Genomic DNA, 15,729 nt, shown 5'->3' on the forward strand with positions numbered 1-15,729 from the left:
TTCTTTTTGCTATTTTAGTTCCAGAAATTGATAAATTAATCCAATTTCAGTGAACTGTGAACATTTATTTTTAATGAAAAACAGCAGCAGACCTCTTCAGTTCTTTACATTTATTAAGAATGTAAAAAGAATAGCAGAACATATGTTCTTTCATAACATAATGATAACTTCAGACAGAAAGTCTAGGCCGGTGAAAACCGGGTTCTCAAAACAGGAGTGATGATCTAGAATCAGGTGGCTCTTAATAAAACTAGAATCTGAAAATGGATGTGAAGAAAATAATCGTAGAAAGATTGAGGGGAAAATATAATTGAGATAAATGTATTTAGGGTAGCAATACCTAAAATGAAAAATGTGTCTGAGTTAATAAATCATTTCTGGATCAACACTCTTGTTTTAAGATAATGGCCCAACCAACAGTGTGGATGTGGAAAGAACAGACCAAAGAAGAACTGCAGAGCCAGACTGAACAAATCATTGTTCCTTCCTAGTCTTTCCTCAGTGGTATAGTTTCCTCCTTGATGCCATCCTTAGTGATGACACAGAGCCGAAGGGCGTCTCCAGTGTAGACGTCTCTTTCTGCAGCCGAGATGAAGACATCCTTGACCAGCCGAACCGCTTTGTCCTGAGTCAGAGGGACATGCTCCACACCCTCCATGTTCTTGAAACCAATCTGGGAAAAGAAACACAAAAGAATCAGACAGAATTCTTCCTAACTGAAGGAACTCTGTATACTGAATGAAGTCTGATTTTTGAGTTTTGTTTCATCCAATGCTAATAACCTTGATGGCAGCAGATTTGTACATGCAAGTTATATACCTGGTTGTCCAGTAGTGGTTGTAACATGGCACTTGCTGATCCTCCAGCCTTGTAGGTGTCTCTTTGGTAGGAGCCCACTGGGTCAAAGCTGTACACTGCACCCTTGCCTACAATGCAGATATTATAAATACAAAGAGTTAATTTAAGAAATCACTGTTTTTACAATTTACTTCGTTTGAATACTACCCAAAAACATAGTCACAAACTCCACATTTTCCTGTCTCATCATGGCAGAATAGTTACTAGAAACATTTTATTAAGAGTCTATACATAACTGGAATTTTGATGTACTATGGCCAACACCTGCTGCTAGTCTGCTCCATCCATGAATGCCAATTACAATACAAACCAACACAAGCAGAAACTATAAAGTGGCTAAAACAGCAATGTTGAAGTACTTACCCTCCTCATCCAGCCCTCCAATAATGTTGTAGACATAGTAGGGGAAAAATCGTCTGCTGTACAGAATGGTGGACAACATTGCTGCAATGGCTCCACTGGTCATTGTCTTATTGTTTGAGTGTTTGTACATCTGATGAGGGAGATTAATAGTTAATATAGATAGAGATAGACCTTCATTAGTCCCACAGCGGGGAAATTTCCATCAGCAGCCAGCTTGACCGGCGCTAGTCCGACAGTGGAAGCAAGTTGCAGTACAAAACAATACAAGCCAAAAAGATTAAACACCCAGTCACGCTGCACCATAACATCATTAAAAATTAGTGCCACCAAACATCTCGTGAATTCTTGAACATTAGATTGGACACACACACACAGTACTTGTCATTGCACTTGCCCTTTTCAGTAACACAGTAACACTTTATTTTTTTAATTTATGCAGTACCTGGAAAATTAGACATGCGTGTGTGCAAATGCTGTAAATAAGCATAAATATTTGTAATGTACAGATGGTGGCATTTTAATAAAAACAGCTTTCATTATACCAGAACATGTGAGAGGAGTCTTGGATATCGCTGATATAGACAGACTCCGCGGGTGTACATGTAGCAGCAGGACAATCAGTAGTCAGCATAATTTGATCTTTTGTTAGGATGACACTAAAGTGAAACCTTGAAAAACCCAGTTGCCTCAGCTCACCTTTAGTCTGGCATCAATAATCTTAGTCAGAGTCAGACAGTCACCATGGAAACCACTGCATCCAATGACAGTTGTGTCTGTCCTGTAGAGGAAAAGAAACATTAGAAATCAGTGACAGAGAATCTTGTGTCTCATTCTGCCACAAAACAATATTAACAACAATAACAGTATTCAAGTTAGCCAGAAGGCACTAGGGGTAACCCCACTTGGATTATTGATCACCAATGTGTGTCACAGTGTTGACACCTTTTAAGTTGTTGCTGCATCCTAAGACTGTGCACAACTCTGATAAGTGCACAAATGCAGTGAAAGTCTGATTGATGCGACCAGAAATAGGCAGGACTACTAATTACATATGAAGCAGAGATTATATTTAATACTATTCGGGACAATCTGTTGCTCACCGCTGTCAGCGCAGGTGAATGACTGTGCACACTTACAGCTTGTAGCATTTTGGTGAGTCGCGGCTGTGGATTGAATAGCCTTCACTCAGCCGGGTATCTGATGCTACGATGGCGAAGTCTTCCCCGGCAACAGCTAGTACAGTTCTGAAAACAGATACACACAAGAAATCGTTAATTCCGCCACACGAACACGATCTATTCCGACAATTAGCTAGCGGCAGCTAAAGTAGCTACTGTTTCGAAACTGAAACTGTAACATAAAATAACCATTTCAGCTTCAGTTAGTGAGCTAGACTGTTAATGTGAACGTGGGAACATACCAAGAAGGTCGAGTATCTTGGATAATGGCATTCTCCGTTCCCACACCTTCAATAGATTAATGTTGTTGTGTTGTTTCCTTTAACGTTTGCTAACCATGTTAGCTTGTTAGCACAGCCCAATGTAATAGGATGTAAACTTTAGCTTTCGTGCTAGTAGTTAGCTCGAGAATTGTAAATTCTTACTCACCCTCCGTTGAAAGCGTATGGTGAGAAACGATGTTCTACTGGACCCGTATAATGATATTCTTTCATCTTTCCATTGTCTTCAAAACTCTGAGAGGAGAGCATCTTTGCTAAAGGAAGCTAACAATGCTCAAGATTTGTACAAACTCGCTGTATCACCGCAATATGGCAGATTCTTCTTCTACTGTCGTCGCACAGGCGTGTTCAGCTGGCCTGTGTGTAAGAGCGCGCCCCTAGTGGCCGGACCGCTACTATGCACTTGCAGTTTAGGCTTTCAGCGGCAGAGCCAGATAAACTGGCTATTGAATCAAAATGGGGGTGTAATTAGTGTGACCCATGTCGTCTTCAATTGCTATAACAATAAAGGTACAGTAAACATGTTAGATGTTCCTGTGAGTCTGATTGTATTTGTCTGTTTGTAAATGTTTTTACATTACAGATTATAGAGTTTTAGTTTTGCAGTTGACTTTATTTTACTATTAAAGTACTTAAAGAACAGGATAGGAATGAATAAGTCTTAGTAGTTTATTACAAAAACACTTCATAATTCAACAACCATGAGATTATTATCACCAAATAATTATTCAACAACCTGCCTTATGTAAACAGTACAAAAATAATTAAAAACAAACTCCTCATAGCTAATGAGTGATAATTCAATTCATTTTTTGTACAATAATCAGTGGTAAAAAAACAAAACTGCTGCAGTCATGACATAACATCACAAGCACCATGTCATTTTTAAGACTAAAATTGTGGTTTACTGACCTTGTGCTTTACACAGGTTTCATCAGAACTACAACAAACAGTTTTTAAGATACAAAGATGTTTTGAAATAAGCTGAATTACATCAGCAAGCTCTATTTAACCAGGATTCCTTCAGTAGTACAGAACCAATAGCACCTTTCGCTCAACTTCCCAGCTCATCTTTGCAGAAATGTTATGAAACATCACAGTTCACCAGTTTCATGAAGTAAATGAAGTCTGTCTACCGTTAGCAGGCCTCAGAATTTAATTTAGAACATTTGGATGGATTTGATTGAATTTGTCCATGTCCAGATCACCTTAGTACATACATGTGCGATGAAGCTGTTAATGACTGTAACACATTACAATGATGATGAAGTACACCAGCACAATGCCAGTTGTGGATGTAGTTGTGGGGCCTGTGAAGTGAACTAAATGCATCTTGTAAGGTGTCATCATGTTTCCTTTGTGTTGTTGACCTATCAGCAGTTTTCTCAAACAGAGAGTGTAGTATTCCTTTTGATCATTTTTGAGCTGACTTGGTTTTCTTAGGAGTTTTAGCTCCTTTCTTCTTGGGCGTGGAGAAATCTTTGTCGCACACTTCACACACCCAAAGCCCTGAAGAGACAGAGACTTGAATCAGTAACTGCACGAGAGACGATCAAATAAACAAAACCAGTCTGCACAAGAATGTACATAATTTTTATAAGCCCAGGTTTTCAATTTCTCGGTAAACCCTGGTAGCATCCACTCACCAGTGGGGATGGAATCCATGCCCACGCAGAACGTGTGGTATCCCCGGTCGCACTTGTCACAGAACATCATCTCGTCCTCGTGGTGCGGCTGCTGGCACACAGTGCAGGTCTTACACTCCATACACTGCCAGCGATATGTCTGGATCACAGACACCAGCTCCTTGCTCATGTCGAGGCAGGAGGGGTGGCCTGAAGTTTACGGATGTGTCGACGCATGCACGGAGGCAAACACACGGACACGGACGTACAAGAGGACGGAAATACATTCACAACACACATGCAGGAAAAGACAAAGACATTAAAAAAGGTCAGTGTTCTTACTGATGTGAAGTGGCTTTGTAAAAATCTGATAAATAATAAAATAATTGGTTTGAACATAAATAGTAAGAGTTGACAAGTTTTACTATATTAAGTTGAACAAATTGCCCGGAAACATTATCTAGCACATAAATCAAGTTTTAAATAGCAATTGAGCAATCATTAATATGTAATTTTAATTTTAACATAAAATAATTTCTATTGATACCGAAATACTGGAGATGTTTTAGTGTCCTTTAGGTGTGAACTTACCGCTGTTATCACACTGGGAGCAGTGAATCAGAGCCTCTGGCCTCCCTTTCCTGTTGGCCTCTTTACCCTTCTGGCAAATGCCACATATAGCATTGGGAATGACCTTAGGCTGCAAGGGCAGAATATTGCTATAAAACCAGTCATACATTGGTGTCTTGAAGTCATGGACAATGTGATGCTAATTTTAAAACCTGGAGAAAAGATCTATCAATAAAGTTAGGTATTAGTATTATAAAACTGTGTTATGCGAACCTGAGCCATTGGGGTGAATTACCCATCCTAATCTTAAAGACACAGTAGTACTTAATACTAAGAGATTAAAATATGTTTTATAATATGAGCACACAACTGTAGGTGCTCCTACATTTGTAATCTACAGCAGGTTGATTCTTATACGTTATTGAGACACAAGGCACCAGTTCTGTCTCCTCTACGAGTCTCTGTCCACTGGGCTCTGTGATTACAGACGCCTGAAGTGCTGCTTTCTACTGATGATGTGTTAAGAGGTGAGCTCATAAAAGAACAGAGAACATAAAACAAAGACGGAAAATAAACGGTGAGACATCTACAATGAAATACCCCCTGACAACTTGGAATCAGAACATAAACAGTCGGAAGAGGAAAAAGAGCTACAGGTCAATAAAGAGCAAGGATCTATGGCTGGAAACTAGACTAAGTGAGAAACAGCAGCAAGCGAAGGAAGTAAGAAAAAGAAAGAGCTGGACACGATTCTCTGAACTGCTGGTGCACTTCTTACATTCTTATCAGAGAGGAAATAAAATAATTATAACAAGTATAATCTATTCCAGTATTAACGTTTTAAGGGAAGAATAATAGTGAACCTTTCGTCATAGAATGAGCAATTAGTGAGGCTGAATCCCATGGGACAGAAAATACTTAAGCATAATTCCATAAAGGCAACTTCAGTTACTGCCAAGCATTTACATTATCTTGTTATCTTGACATAATTTAAACTGTCTTATTGTGTTGATGGTTCACGCTCCAGGGACACACATTTGGGGATGGGCGTTAAAGTCACCAGTTCACAGACAGCTGTCCTACCTGCTGACCAAGTGCTGACCAATAACCTGTTGGCTGTGATTCAACCTCTCAACCTGGAGTAAAAAATCATGGCTGACTAAATTCAACAGCTCCTTGTGGAGGATTATAATTTCATATCTATACACATTTGTAGTAGTGCAAACTGCTGTGATGAAGTGAAGACAATTTTTATAGTGCTCTATGTACGTATCGACGACAGCAGCACCTGTAACGTTACTGCCTTCTTCAATGACCTTGACATTTGGTAAAACATGACTTTAACATGCAACATGTATCACATGTGGACATCACACTGCAATCAGTCAATGTATTTCCCACTTTGTTGAGCATAAGTAGTTTTTATTCATGAGCTGTTTGTGAAACATCACACTACTCAAAGTTTTTTCTTTACCATAAACCACTGCACATCGCGTAGATGGTAGCCAGACCAGAGCGAAGTAACGTTAATCAGCTAGCAGCCTGCGGTCACAACTTGTGTGCAAATATGTCCATCATAACAAATTTGTAGATCTGTCATCTACTTGACTTTTGTGAATAAAAGATAAAATAGCAACTGGTACCTTTTGCCTCTAAAACCATTTCGTTTTGGGAGAGGAACCAGAATTGACAAATTAGGCATTATAATTTTGGAACAGACTTTTGTATAATACACAATAAAATGATATTTTATCTATAGGTCATTCTGCAGTCTGTAGAAATGAATAGAGTAATGACATTCCATGTCATTGACTGAGACTAACTACCTCTGGCTACCAACATGTCACATCTGCAAGCTTCAAAGAATATGCAAACTGTTATGATAAAAGGTCAATTTAAATAAAACTTAAAACACGCTCAAACTAATAAACTAGACACTAGTAAAAGGACCATGCCCACACCACAAAGCTGAGCTGAACTCAGGGGGACAGATCACACCTGAATTAATAATATACTAGTATATTTCAGGTGGTCTTCTTTAGGGTGAAGGAAACAAAAGTCAAAGTGCTCAGCACACTGGGCTCCAGAGACTAGACCGAATAATACCTTTTGGCCAAGTTAGCCCATGTAGGGCTCGTCTAGTGGTGTCCAGACCCAGACAGACAGCACAACTAGCTCAGCTCAGCAACAGTGTGAACAAGGTCAGCAAATCTGCAGCTCTCCAACAAGTAAACAAGATAGAGACAGGTAACGACCGTGTCAAACAGCTGTCTGGTACTTACTAACAGTCTAACAGTACATCACATGGTGCAGAAACAAAGCATATTTTTATACCAATACAGACTTTAAACATCAGGGTTAAGTGCGTTCTACACTTCAGGTATAAATGTTAAAATTCTCTAGTGTTAATATCAACTACTTTAAAAGCTGCCACGTATGGTACGTGGTTTATATTTACTTTATCAGTGTAACAAAACCATTTTTCAAAAATGAAAAAGGAAAACTAGCAGCCAAAATATCCACTTACTTGTCCTGGAAGTATCTGATTGACAAGTGAGGAGAGATAAGAGGTATATAGAAGACACTTAAAGAAAAAAAAATCCTCTTTTGAAAAACCAAAAAAGTCAAAGTGCAGTAAAAAAGAAACAAGTGCACTGTTCCTTTAAAATGTTCTTATTGCTCACAGTCTGGTATGAAAAAACGTCAAGTGGAAGTTGGAAATGTGTGTGTGTGTGTGTGTGTGTGTGTGTGTGTGTGTGTGTGTGTGTGTGTGTGTGTGTGTGTGTGTGTGTGTGTGTGTGTGTGTGTGTGTGTGTGTGTGGGTGTGTGGGTGTGTGTGTGTGTGTGTGTGTGTGTGTGTCCCAAATGAAATGCTGACATACTGTAGAAACTGGATAGTAAAGAAAGGTAGGGATGGTGGTATGGATGGAGTAAGGGAGTGGTAGTAATAGAAAGAGGAGGAGGGGGCAGAAAAGTGTTGCTGCTGCTGTTGGAGAAGAGTTCAGTTGGTTTTGTCCTCTACCTTGTACCCAGATTTGTGGGAGGATGAATGGCGCTGGCTGCTGTCTTTGCCCAACGTGGATGTCCTATCTTTGGCCTTGGACTTGTTGCCTTGTACTCCTCCTCCTTCCTGGCTCTCCACATCTGATGTGTTGCCCGAAGAACTGTCCTGGAGAGGAACAGGAGACAAGGGGGGGTGTGAAGCACAAAGAGTGCAAGAATAAAGTATCAGATTCAAAGCAGAGGTTGAGCCAATGCCGTCAGCAGCTTCAAATCTCACAGATGAGTTCTTGTTCTTTTTGTCGTCCCTGGCATCATCTCCATCATCAGAGTCGGGTTCTGAGTCCAGTGCTGGAAGCTCTGGATCTAGTGGCGGCTCAAAGAGAGCCGTGTTTAATGGCAGGTACCGCAGCTCATTGGGAGAGTACCTGTTATGCAGATAAAAATTACCCATTGGGCCAGTCGAGCAATAAATAATGCAACCTGTAAGCTCATTTAGAAAACAAAGACAATAGCTCTAATTCAAGGCAAATAAATGCATGTAAATGAGAAATGTACCTTTTGTAGTAGTCTTGGAACTGTCCAGGTATAAGAGCCACAGGATATGGCCCTGTCCTCGTCAGCTCTGGAGCCAGCACCTTGAACCTGCCCTGGGGCACCTGGATAATCTGACAGAATATATGAGACTTAATACATCTCAGAAACCCTGTCATTAACATAAACGTAGCCACTGTCATATGGTTCTTTATCAAACGTCTATGGCTGCACTTACATGAGTCTGAAGATCAAAGTAAGCTCTCCTCTCTTCCATCCGTTCCCGGTTGAAGTTACTGTTGAACTCTGCAGCTTTTTTCGCTGCCTTCTTGATGTACTCTGGAACTTTACTGGCCTCCACTTTCTGAGGGTTCTGCTGCTGCATTTGCTATGAACAGACAAAAGATGCAAATAAATGTGAATAACACATGAATTTTCCATTAAATAAAAATGTTAAAATCTTTGAAGAAAAAAAATTTTAATTACTAGAGAAGTGTCACATTATTTGTACCAAGTAGTTCTGCTGTGTGTACTTACCGAGTACTCTTTTGCTATTCTCTGTCGTTCTCGCTCCTGCAGTATGACTGAATACTCAGAGTGTTTGGTGGGATACTCCTTTATCATCAGATCTATCACCTCATCACTCCGCAGCGCTGTAAGACCTGAAAAGTAAAAAATATAGAAGTGTATGAAGTTTATCACTCAAACAAAAGATTCCTCACATGAAACCAAGAGTTGTGCTGGCAAAACGACATGACATATGTTAACAGTTTGGTCTGGTAAGTGTATAACTGGTTCCTACCCAGGGTGCACTGTGTCTCAGTGATGACATTTTGCTCACGAAGGTACAGTTTCTCTTTGTGGGACAAGTCTCTTCTCTCCATATCTATAGAGGGACAGAGAATAGCAACATTGCTTTGTAAGGAACAGATTGAGACTGATCTTTCTTCCAAAGCTTCATTATAGCCTACAAAACATAAATATAGAGGTACAGCTACTAGAAAAGTGTATGTAGCCTCTTTTAATGTTTATACATGCAAATACCCAAGTTATCAATATTAGAAAATCAGCCTTATGTGACTATATTTTAACATCTGTCTCCAGCTCTTACCAGGGTACTTCCTCTTGAAGGATGTCACTCCCAGATATTCGCTGACCTGCTCCTGTAACATGTAATACTCTCCTGTGTCATCTGGGGGCCACTTGTACTCTGTCAAGTTTTCAGCTGGGAAATATGTCAGGCTAAAGCAAGAGGCAGAAGGAAGCAGATGATTACATGCAAAGCAGCTCAAGTTTTGTTTTGGCCTGATATGAATTTACATTTATGTAGAACGCTATAAGGAAACCAACCCACCCAAGTTCTTGGCTCGAGGTGTCAAAGCTTCGAGAGCTATCCCCTGAACCCATTCGTCGTCTTTTGGGAGGCTGGCTACCATCATTGGACACCTCTTCTATGACATCCTCCTGCAGTGGAAAGTGATACCCACAATATTTTGAATTGCATAATTATGTCATTGCATTTACACAGTTATAGTGTTGATCTACTACATTGGAAAAGCAAGAAAATATGCACATCCCTAACACACATGATTTATTATTTTTAATTTGGAGAAGGTTTATGGAATGTTCAAGAGTCGCATGAAAAGTACATGTATTTTTCGACATTGTGGTGTTTAGAATCATCGTACAACTGCAACACCCTTGTTCTTCTCAAAAGGAGGAACTAAAAGTAAGTTGATCTAAGGGTTATTACATTTGTTGATTGGATGATGTGATGTAAAAAAACCACAATTATATCCATGTGACAAACAAACACGTGATCCATTGCTTTCGTAAAGCTGGTGTTGTCAATCCCAAAACTAAAATGCATGAGTTTGCAAGCACAGATCGTGACATGGTGAGAATAAATAAACACAAATAACAGCAGTCAGTTGACAGAATCAGAGGTGAAACAATAGCGTTACGGCCTCCCCAACGTCTCACATAAAGTACCTCTCAGGGCTGTCTGTTTTATTTAGAACATCGCCTGGAATATGACCTAACTGTTTACCCGCTTCACAGTTGAAAACAAAGAAGCGACGCTAATGCTGCTAACTGTAATGTATGGAAGCAGGTAGACGTTGCTTAGCTAGTTAGCTGTTAGCGAAGCCAGTAGGTCCCCAGAGCTGCGTGACCACAGCTTTGGGCTACTCGTCTTTCATTGTACGAAAATTTCACCTTTATAGACTGTGATCCAGGAGTAGCGGGGTTGCTATCACAAGGCGGTCTTATGGGGAGTACAGCAGCCATATTGAGATAAATAAAGCCTGCAGCAGGGCTAGCTCACTAGCCGTTTCTTCTTCTTCTACGGTTTGAGTTAAAGGGCAGACGTCTAGACCTCATAACTAGCTACTGCCCCCTTCAGGTATTCCGTGTCATAGTTACAACCTACATCCCCAAAGCCTCAAAAATAATCGCTGAATTACAGCAGGTAGACATTTGGTGATATTTTTTATCATCTTTATTTTTATTTTCTTACATTTAATCACTGTGACACATTCCTAAGAAAATATAATTTCTATTTACAATACTACGGGATAACTGCATCTGCTGTATGAGCTTCAGACTTTTGGCAGCTCTCAAATGCAAAAATGTTGCATCTAAGTGTTAAAACTGATAAGTGTTTGACACTAGTTTCGCATATCTAAGATCTTAAAACGGGGCTTTAGTAACACGTCCTTTAAGATGCTCATTAGCGCCACCCTGCGGTCACCATGAGACAGTGCGCGGCTGGAAAGGGGCTTTTATTTTGAAGCGACTTAGCACGTACGGGACGTCGGAGGGGAAAATCAGCTGGAATCCGCGGAAATTATCAACCGGACTGTTTTGGTTTTCTTCGCTAGCTGTCCATCTGCTAACCTCCGTTTCTTACGCCCCCCCCATTCGCTGTCGAAACGCCACGGTGGCGATGTCGGAATCTTACGGTAAGGAGGCTGTTTGCGACCCGTGTCCGCAGCTATCATCTTTAGGGACGGGCAGGTGTGTCCACGCAGCCTGTTCCCAGCGTCGATCTGACAGGCTAGAACCGAGCCGCTGCCCAAGGCTTCAGGCCTCTGAGCATGACATGTAAGCGTTAGTTACAGCTCAGCAGACTTTGCTGTGTATATACATGCTTTATGGATACAAGCTGCTGGAGCTGTGTGGACACGTCAACGCACAGATTCAGCCGGAGCTTCTCCTTTATTACACAATTACAGGCTGGTAATAAAAGTGTTTGTGTTGATCTTTTCGCTTTAGGATGATCAGGTAGCTCCACATATGTCAGTGTAAAGTCATCATCTCTAGGGGTGTTTACATTCCCACAGCTGATCGAGATTGTAGATTATCAGTCTGATCCTTTAAGATAATATAACCTAAAGCCCGTTGTGTTTTTGTGGAGTAGTACAGTAGAACATGCACTATTACATATGTATTATGTACTATGTACTATTATACTGCATCTAAGTGATCAGCTGGGCTTGTCTGCCTGTGTACTAGGCAGACTGTGTAGTTCTGCTGGTGGGTCATGTGCATCCATCATCATGTTTGTGTTTCCCCTCCTCAGATTTCCTGTTTAAATTCCTGGTGATTGGGAATGCCGGGACAGGCAAATCCTGCCTGCTGCACCAGTTCATAGAAAAGAGATGTAAGTCAGTGAGATGCTGCACGTTACGTTATTTGTTATTCTGACAGTGGATCTTACTTCTAAATGAAGTGTAATAAAGTTTTAGTGCAGGTTTTTAGAAAGATGTTGAATTAGGTATAAATTGACAGAAAGGCACTATAACATGAAGATTTAATCATTTTAAATGAATTATAAAGACAGCAGTGTGTCTCTAGACATGTTAAGCATCAGTCTCAGCTGTCAGTGACAGCTCATCACTGCTATTTTCTATGATGTATTGTCTTTTTTTAAAGTTAAGGATGAATCAAACCACACAATTGGAGTAGAATTTGGCTCCAAGATCATCAGTGTGGTCAACAAAACGGTGAAACTGCAGATTTGGGACACTGCAGGACAAGAAAGGTTCAGGTAAAGAACAAAACAACATCTAATTTTTATTCTAATAGTTTATTTTGTAGTTGATGTTTAGTTGCATGTTACATAATCGAGTGTCTCAGTGATTCCCTGAAGGACCACAGAGTTGTTACAGAGTTATTACAGAGTAACAGTGCACACACAATTAATTATTAATTGTTATTATTTGTGTGTGCGCGTGTGTCAGGTCTGTGACCAGAAGTTACTACAGGGGAGCAGCAGGAGCCCTGCTGGTCTATGACATCACCAGGTAAAGCTGCAGGTCACAGAGCATTGTCACCTTTACGTCCCAGGCATCAAACTCTTATGCTATTCATTTTTGTCCTTGTCTGCTCCCATTTGAAGTCGAGAGACGTACAACGCTCTGACCACGTGGCTGAGTGATGCCAGGATGTTGGCTAGTCAGAACATCGTCATCATCCTCTGTGGGAATAAGAAGGACCTGGATGCAGACAGAGAGGTCACGTTCCTGGAGGCTTCACGTTTCGCTCAGGAGAACGGTGAGAGAACAGGCCGTCAGTTTGCCTCCTCGTATGTAAATAGTGCACTGACTGTTGTCAGTCTGGCCCCTCTTTCCTCGTTAAGCCACATTCTTCTTAAGCTTTAATATTAGACAGTACCATATTATCAGCCAGTGTTAATTGTACAATCTTTAGGGACAAATCACTAAAGAGGAATGTGGATACAAACACTTGTAGCCTGTCTGTCTGAGGTGTGATCATATCCCTGTGATCTAGAGCTGATGTTCCTGGAGACCAGCGCCCTAACGGGGGAGAACGTGGAGGAGGCTTTTGTCCAGTGTGCTCGGAAAATCCTCAACAAGATAGAGTCAGGTGGGTCTGCTGATGGTTGGCCGTAACGCCAGACTTCTAATCCCGTCTTACCCTAAAAGGATGAACAAGGCGGGCTTAGGTATGACTGCAGACCCTGCATGGTAGCACCTGTCCTGGATAGAGTGAGAAATAAAGGCAGGCTAATGGGTCTTATCGCTGAACGTAGATGACGGAAAAGGTTCATTTTTGATGCATTTTCTCCTATTGCTTTAAGGAGAGCTGGATCCGGAGAGGATGGGTTCAGGCATCCAATACGGCGACGCGGCGCTACGACAGCTGCGTTCCCCCCGTCGCGCTCAGCCGCAGGGCACCCAGGAGTGTGGCTGCTAGTGGAGGTGCCCTGTGGCACAAACAAAAGGTTTACTGCATTCTGTTTCCGTGGCACCTTTCACACTGACAGTCAGAGACAGACGCATCCAGGACCCCACACTCACAAGGCAGTTTTAAAGTCTGTCATCAATGATTCCCTCAGACGGGTTTCAGCTGGTTTTCACACCTCACTGCATCAGAAGCACTGTGGGAATCACCTTAAAGATCAAACAACCCAAATCTTAGATTGGTATAATGTTCCTGTTAAAGGAGCTGTCCTCATTTCATCGTTGCTTTTTTTAACTGGTGGCAGAATTCGCTGATATTTAGTGCAATTCATGTGTGCATTAATACCAGAGCCCTACAAGAGAGATGAGAAAGTAAGTCTGTCTGTTCAAGCTGGACTGGAATGAATATGTGGATGCTTTGGAGGAATTTCTGTGATCACTGACCTTCACCTGTCTGTCTGTCTGTCTGTCTGTCTGTCTGTCTGTCTGTCTGTCTGTCTGTCTGTCTGTCTGTCTGTCTGTCTGTCTGTCTGTCTGTCTGTCTGTCTGTCTGTCTGTCTGTCTGTTTGTTTGTTTGTTTGTTTGTTTGTTTGTTTGTTTGTTTGTTTGTTTGTTTGTTTTCCAGACAGGTGTGTGAAGACCAGGAGAGGATCGCCATGTGTTTGATTCAGCTTGTCACGCCGGTGACTCCTGCCTGACCTTTGACCTCCAACTTCTGCACGGATCCTCCGGAAAACCTTGAACCCCTCCAGACGCCGTTGGAACTTCAGACCCTTTGTTGTCATGGCTGCACCTAGCGAATGCTGAAAATACTTCAAGCCACACTCCCACTCAGAATGACGATCATCTCCACGGTAACCAGAGACAGCCCCACCTCTAACAACCTGCTCCAACCCTCTGATAAGACTCTACATTACACACATCTCACCTAAAATCCAGCAAAGGGACTAATGTTATTGTAAGACATTGATTCACTTGGTTTGGTGTCATTTGAAAAGTCAGGCACAGATGTTGGTCATTCTTCTTCTATTCGCCCTGTCTTCGTGCTGAGGCAGACCAATCGCCAAACAGACTTTTTCCATTGAACACATTTCCTATAACCACGTACCTTTTTACCAAGTACTACTACAAAATTTGTATCTGCATTAACTACATGCGCTCTTGTTCTAAACACACATCAGCTAAGTACTCCTGCATTTTAGACCCCGTGTACATGTTTCACATCCCTCCTCCCCGCCTCATTACGCAGCTTGACCTTTTCTAAAACCCTGCTGCAGCATCGTGCACATTGTAAAATGTTTCTGTATATAGAGACTGACGCATGTTTTCTCAAACAGAATATCATCATGAAGAAATAATTATATATATATATATACATATATATATATACATTAATACATATATTAAGATTGATATTATCATATCCACCACCTGTTTCATGCTCTACTGTATTATTACCATGTTTATATACAACACACTGGCAACTTGTAATGGGACATGGTGAGATGGATAAAAGTATGAACTGTTGTAGTGAAAGTTTTGTTATTGTTCAGTCAGTGAAAACCGAGGTGACCCGAAACAGACGTTTAGTTCTGTTAAATTATTTAAATGATACTCATAATGCAGCATCCAGTGAACCTGAGGAATTCCTGTTATTCCTAATACATGTTTCCTGTTTCCAGTCGTGAGATTCTACTCACCGCAGTAAAAGCTTTCAAATTTGATGAACGCTATGAGAATCTATCTGAACTTGACTTTCTTGTTTCTGTTTCGAGTGGTGTATTTATGGATTAGAGCAACCTTTAATACCAGAAATGTGTTCAACTTGTAATATCAATTAACGACGGCTTTGATTGAAGAAACCTCCCCACAGATCTGCTAGAATGTTTCATCTGAAGGTCTTCAGGTTGCTGTCTTGTGTTATTGTCATCAGGTTTATATTTATGTACGTCTGTTCTTCTCTTGTCATATTGACTATCATAAACTTTTAATTTATTGTGTATGATAAAAAGCATATGTTTTTAAAATAAAAACTATGACTCCTGCTTGGTCTTAAAATTGAGATTTGTCATATTCAGAGTAAAGTTTCCTATTAATGCCAGCGTATCACTTT

The 15,729-nt window shown here is 40.9% G+C and overlaps 3 protein-coding genes across 4 annotated transcripts; 1 reads left to right on the forward strand and 2 right to left on the reverse strand.

The window, feature by feature from the left end:
- Nucleotides 1-95: 95 nt before the first annotated feature.
- psmb1 (proteasome 20S subunit beta 1) lies at nt 96-3,014 on the reverse strand. The gene is made up of 6 exons (XM_029143879.3): nt 2,829-3,014; nt 2,358-2,465; nt 1,918-1,999; nt 1,222-1,351; nt 820-926; nt 96-673 (listed from the first exon to the last, which is right to left on the reverse strand). The coding sequence occupies exons 1-6, from the start codon at nt 2,927-2,929 to the stop codon at nt 488-490; spliced, it is 714 nt and encodes a 237-aa protein (XP_028999712.1). The 5' UTR covers nt 2,930-3,014; the 3' UTR covers nt 96-487.
- A 321-nt stretch (nt 3,015-3,335) lies between these two features.
- On the reverse strand, nt 3,336-10,785 carry phf10 (PHD finger protein 10). Its single transcript, XM_029143876.3, has 12 exons — nt 10,627-10,785; nt 9,764-9,873; nt 9,521-9,651; nt 9,212-9,295; nt 8,947-9,071; nt 8,648-8,797; nt 8,434-8,543; nt 8,156-8,303; nt 7,898-8,044; nt 4,897-5,005; nt 4,327-4,515; nt 3,336-4,189 (listed from the first exon to the last, which is right to left on the reverse strand). The coding sequence occupies exons 1-12, from the start codon at nt 10,696-10,698 to the stop codon at nt 4,095-4,097; spliced, it is 1,470 nt and encodes a 489-aa protein (XP_028999709.1). The 5' UTR covers nt 10,699-10,785; the 3' UTR covers nt 3,336-4,094.
- A 423-nt stretch (nt 10,786-11,208) lies between these two features.
- Nucleotides 11,209-15,661, forward strand: rab4a (RAB4a, member RAS oncogene family). 2 transcript variants are annotated; one of them, XM_029143881.3, is made up of 8 exons: nt 11,209-11,372; nt 11,993-12,073; nt 12,346-12,460; nt 12,654-12,716; nt 12,812-12,966; nt 13,204-13,299; nt 13,514-13,657; nt 14,242-15,661. In XM_029143881.3, exons 1-7 carry the CDS (start codon nt 11,357-11,359, stop codon nt 13,627-13,629), a joined length of 642 nt encoding a protein of 213 aa, XP_028999714.1. In that variant the 5' UTR covers nt 11,209-11,356; the 3' UTR covers nt 13,630-13,657; nt 14,242-15,661. The 2 variants fall into 2 exon arrangements, with proteins under 2 accessions (XP_028999714.1, XP_028999713.1); XM_029143880.3 differs by having other exon boundaries at nt 11,225-11,372; nt 14,246-15,661.
- Nucleotides 15,662-15,729: the final 68 nt, after the last annotated feature.

This window comes from Betta splendens, chromosome 3, assembly GCF_900634795.4.
Source record: "Betta splendens chromosome 3, fBetSpl5.4, whole genome shotgun sequence".
Taxonomy (NCBI): Eukaryota; Metazoa; Chordata; class Actinopteri; order Anabantiformes; family Osphronemidae; genus Betta; species Betta splendens.

Coding starts and splice junctions, on each gene's coding strand:
- psmb1 (XM_029143879.3), bottom strand. CDS start 2,929: ATGCTCTCCTCTCAGAGTTTTGAAGACAATGGAAAGATGAAAGAATAT. Junction 2,466..2,828: donor CCATACGCTTTCAACGGAGG/GTGAGTAAGAAT, acceptor ATCTGTTTTCAG/AACTGTACTAGCTGTTGCCG. Junction 1,352..1,917: donor TTATTGATGCCAGACTAAAG/GTGAGCTGAGGC, acceptor CTCCCTCATCAG/ATGTACAAACACTCAAACAA.
- phf10 (XM_029143876.3), bottom strand. CDS start 10,698: ATGGCTGCTGTACTCCCCATAAGACCGCCTTGTGATAGCAACCCCGCT. Junction 9,874..10,626: donor CTGGATCACAGTCTATAAAG/GTGAAATTTTCG, acceptor TTTCCACTGCAG/GAGGATGTCATAGAAGAGGT. Junction 4,190..4,326: donor CATGGATTCCATCCCCACTG/GTGAGTGGATGC, acceptor CTGTCTCTTCAG/GGCTTTGGGTGTGTGAAGTG.
- rab4a (XM_029143881.3), top strand. Junction 12,967..13,203: donor ACGTTTCGCTCAGGAGAACG/GTGAGAGAACAG, acceptor CCTGTGATCTAG/AGCTGATGTTCCTGGAGACC. Junction 13,300..13,513: donor CCTCAACAAGATAGAGTCAG/GTGGGTCTGCTG, acceptor TATTGCTTTAAG/GAGAGCTGGATCCGGAGAGG.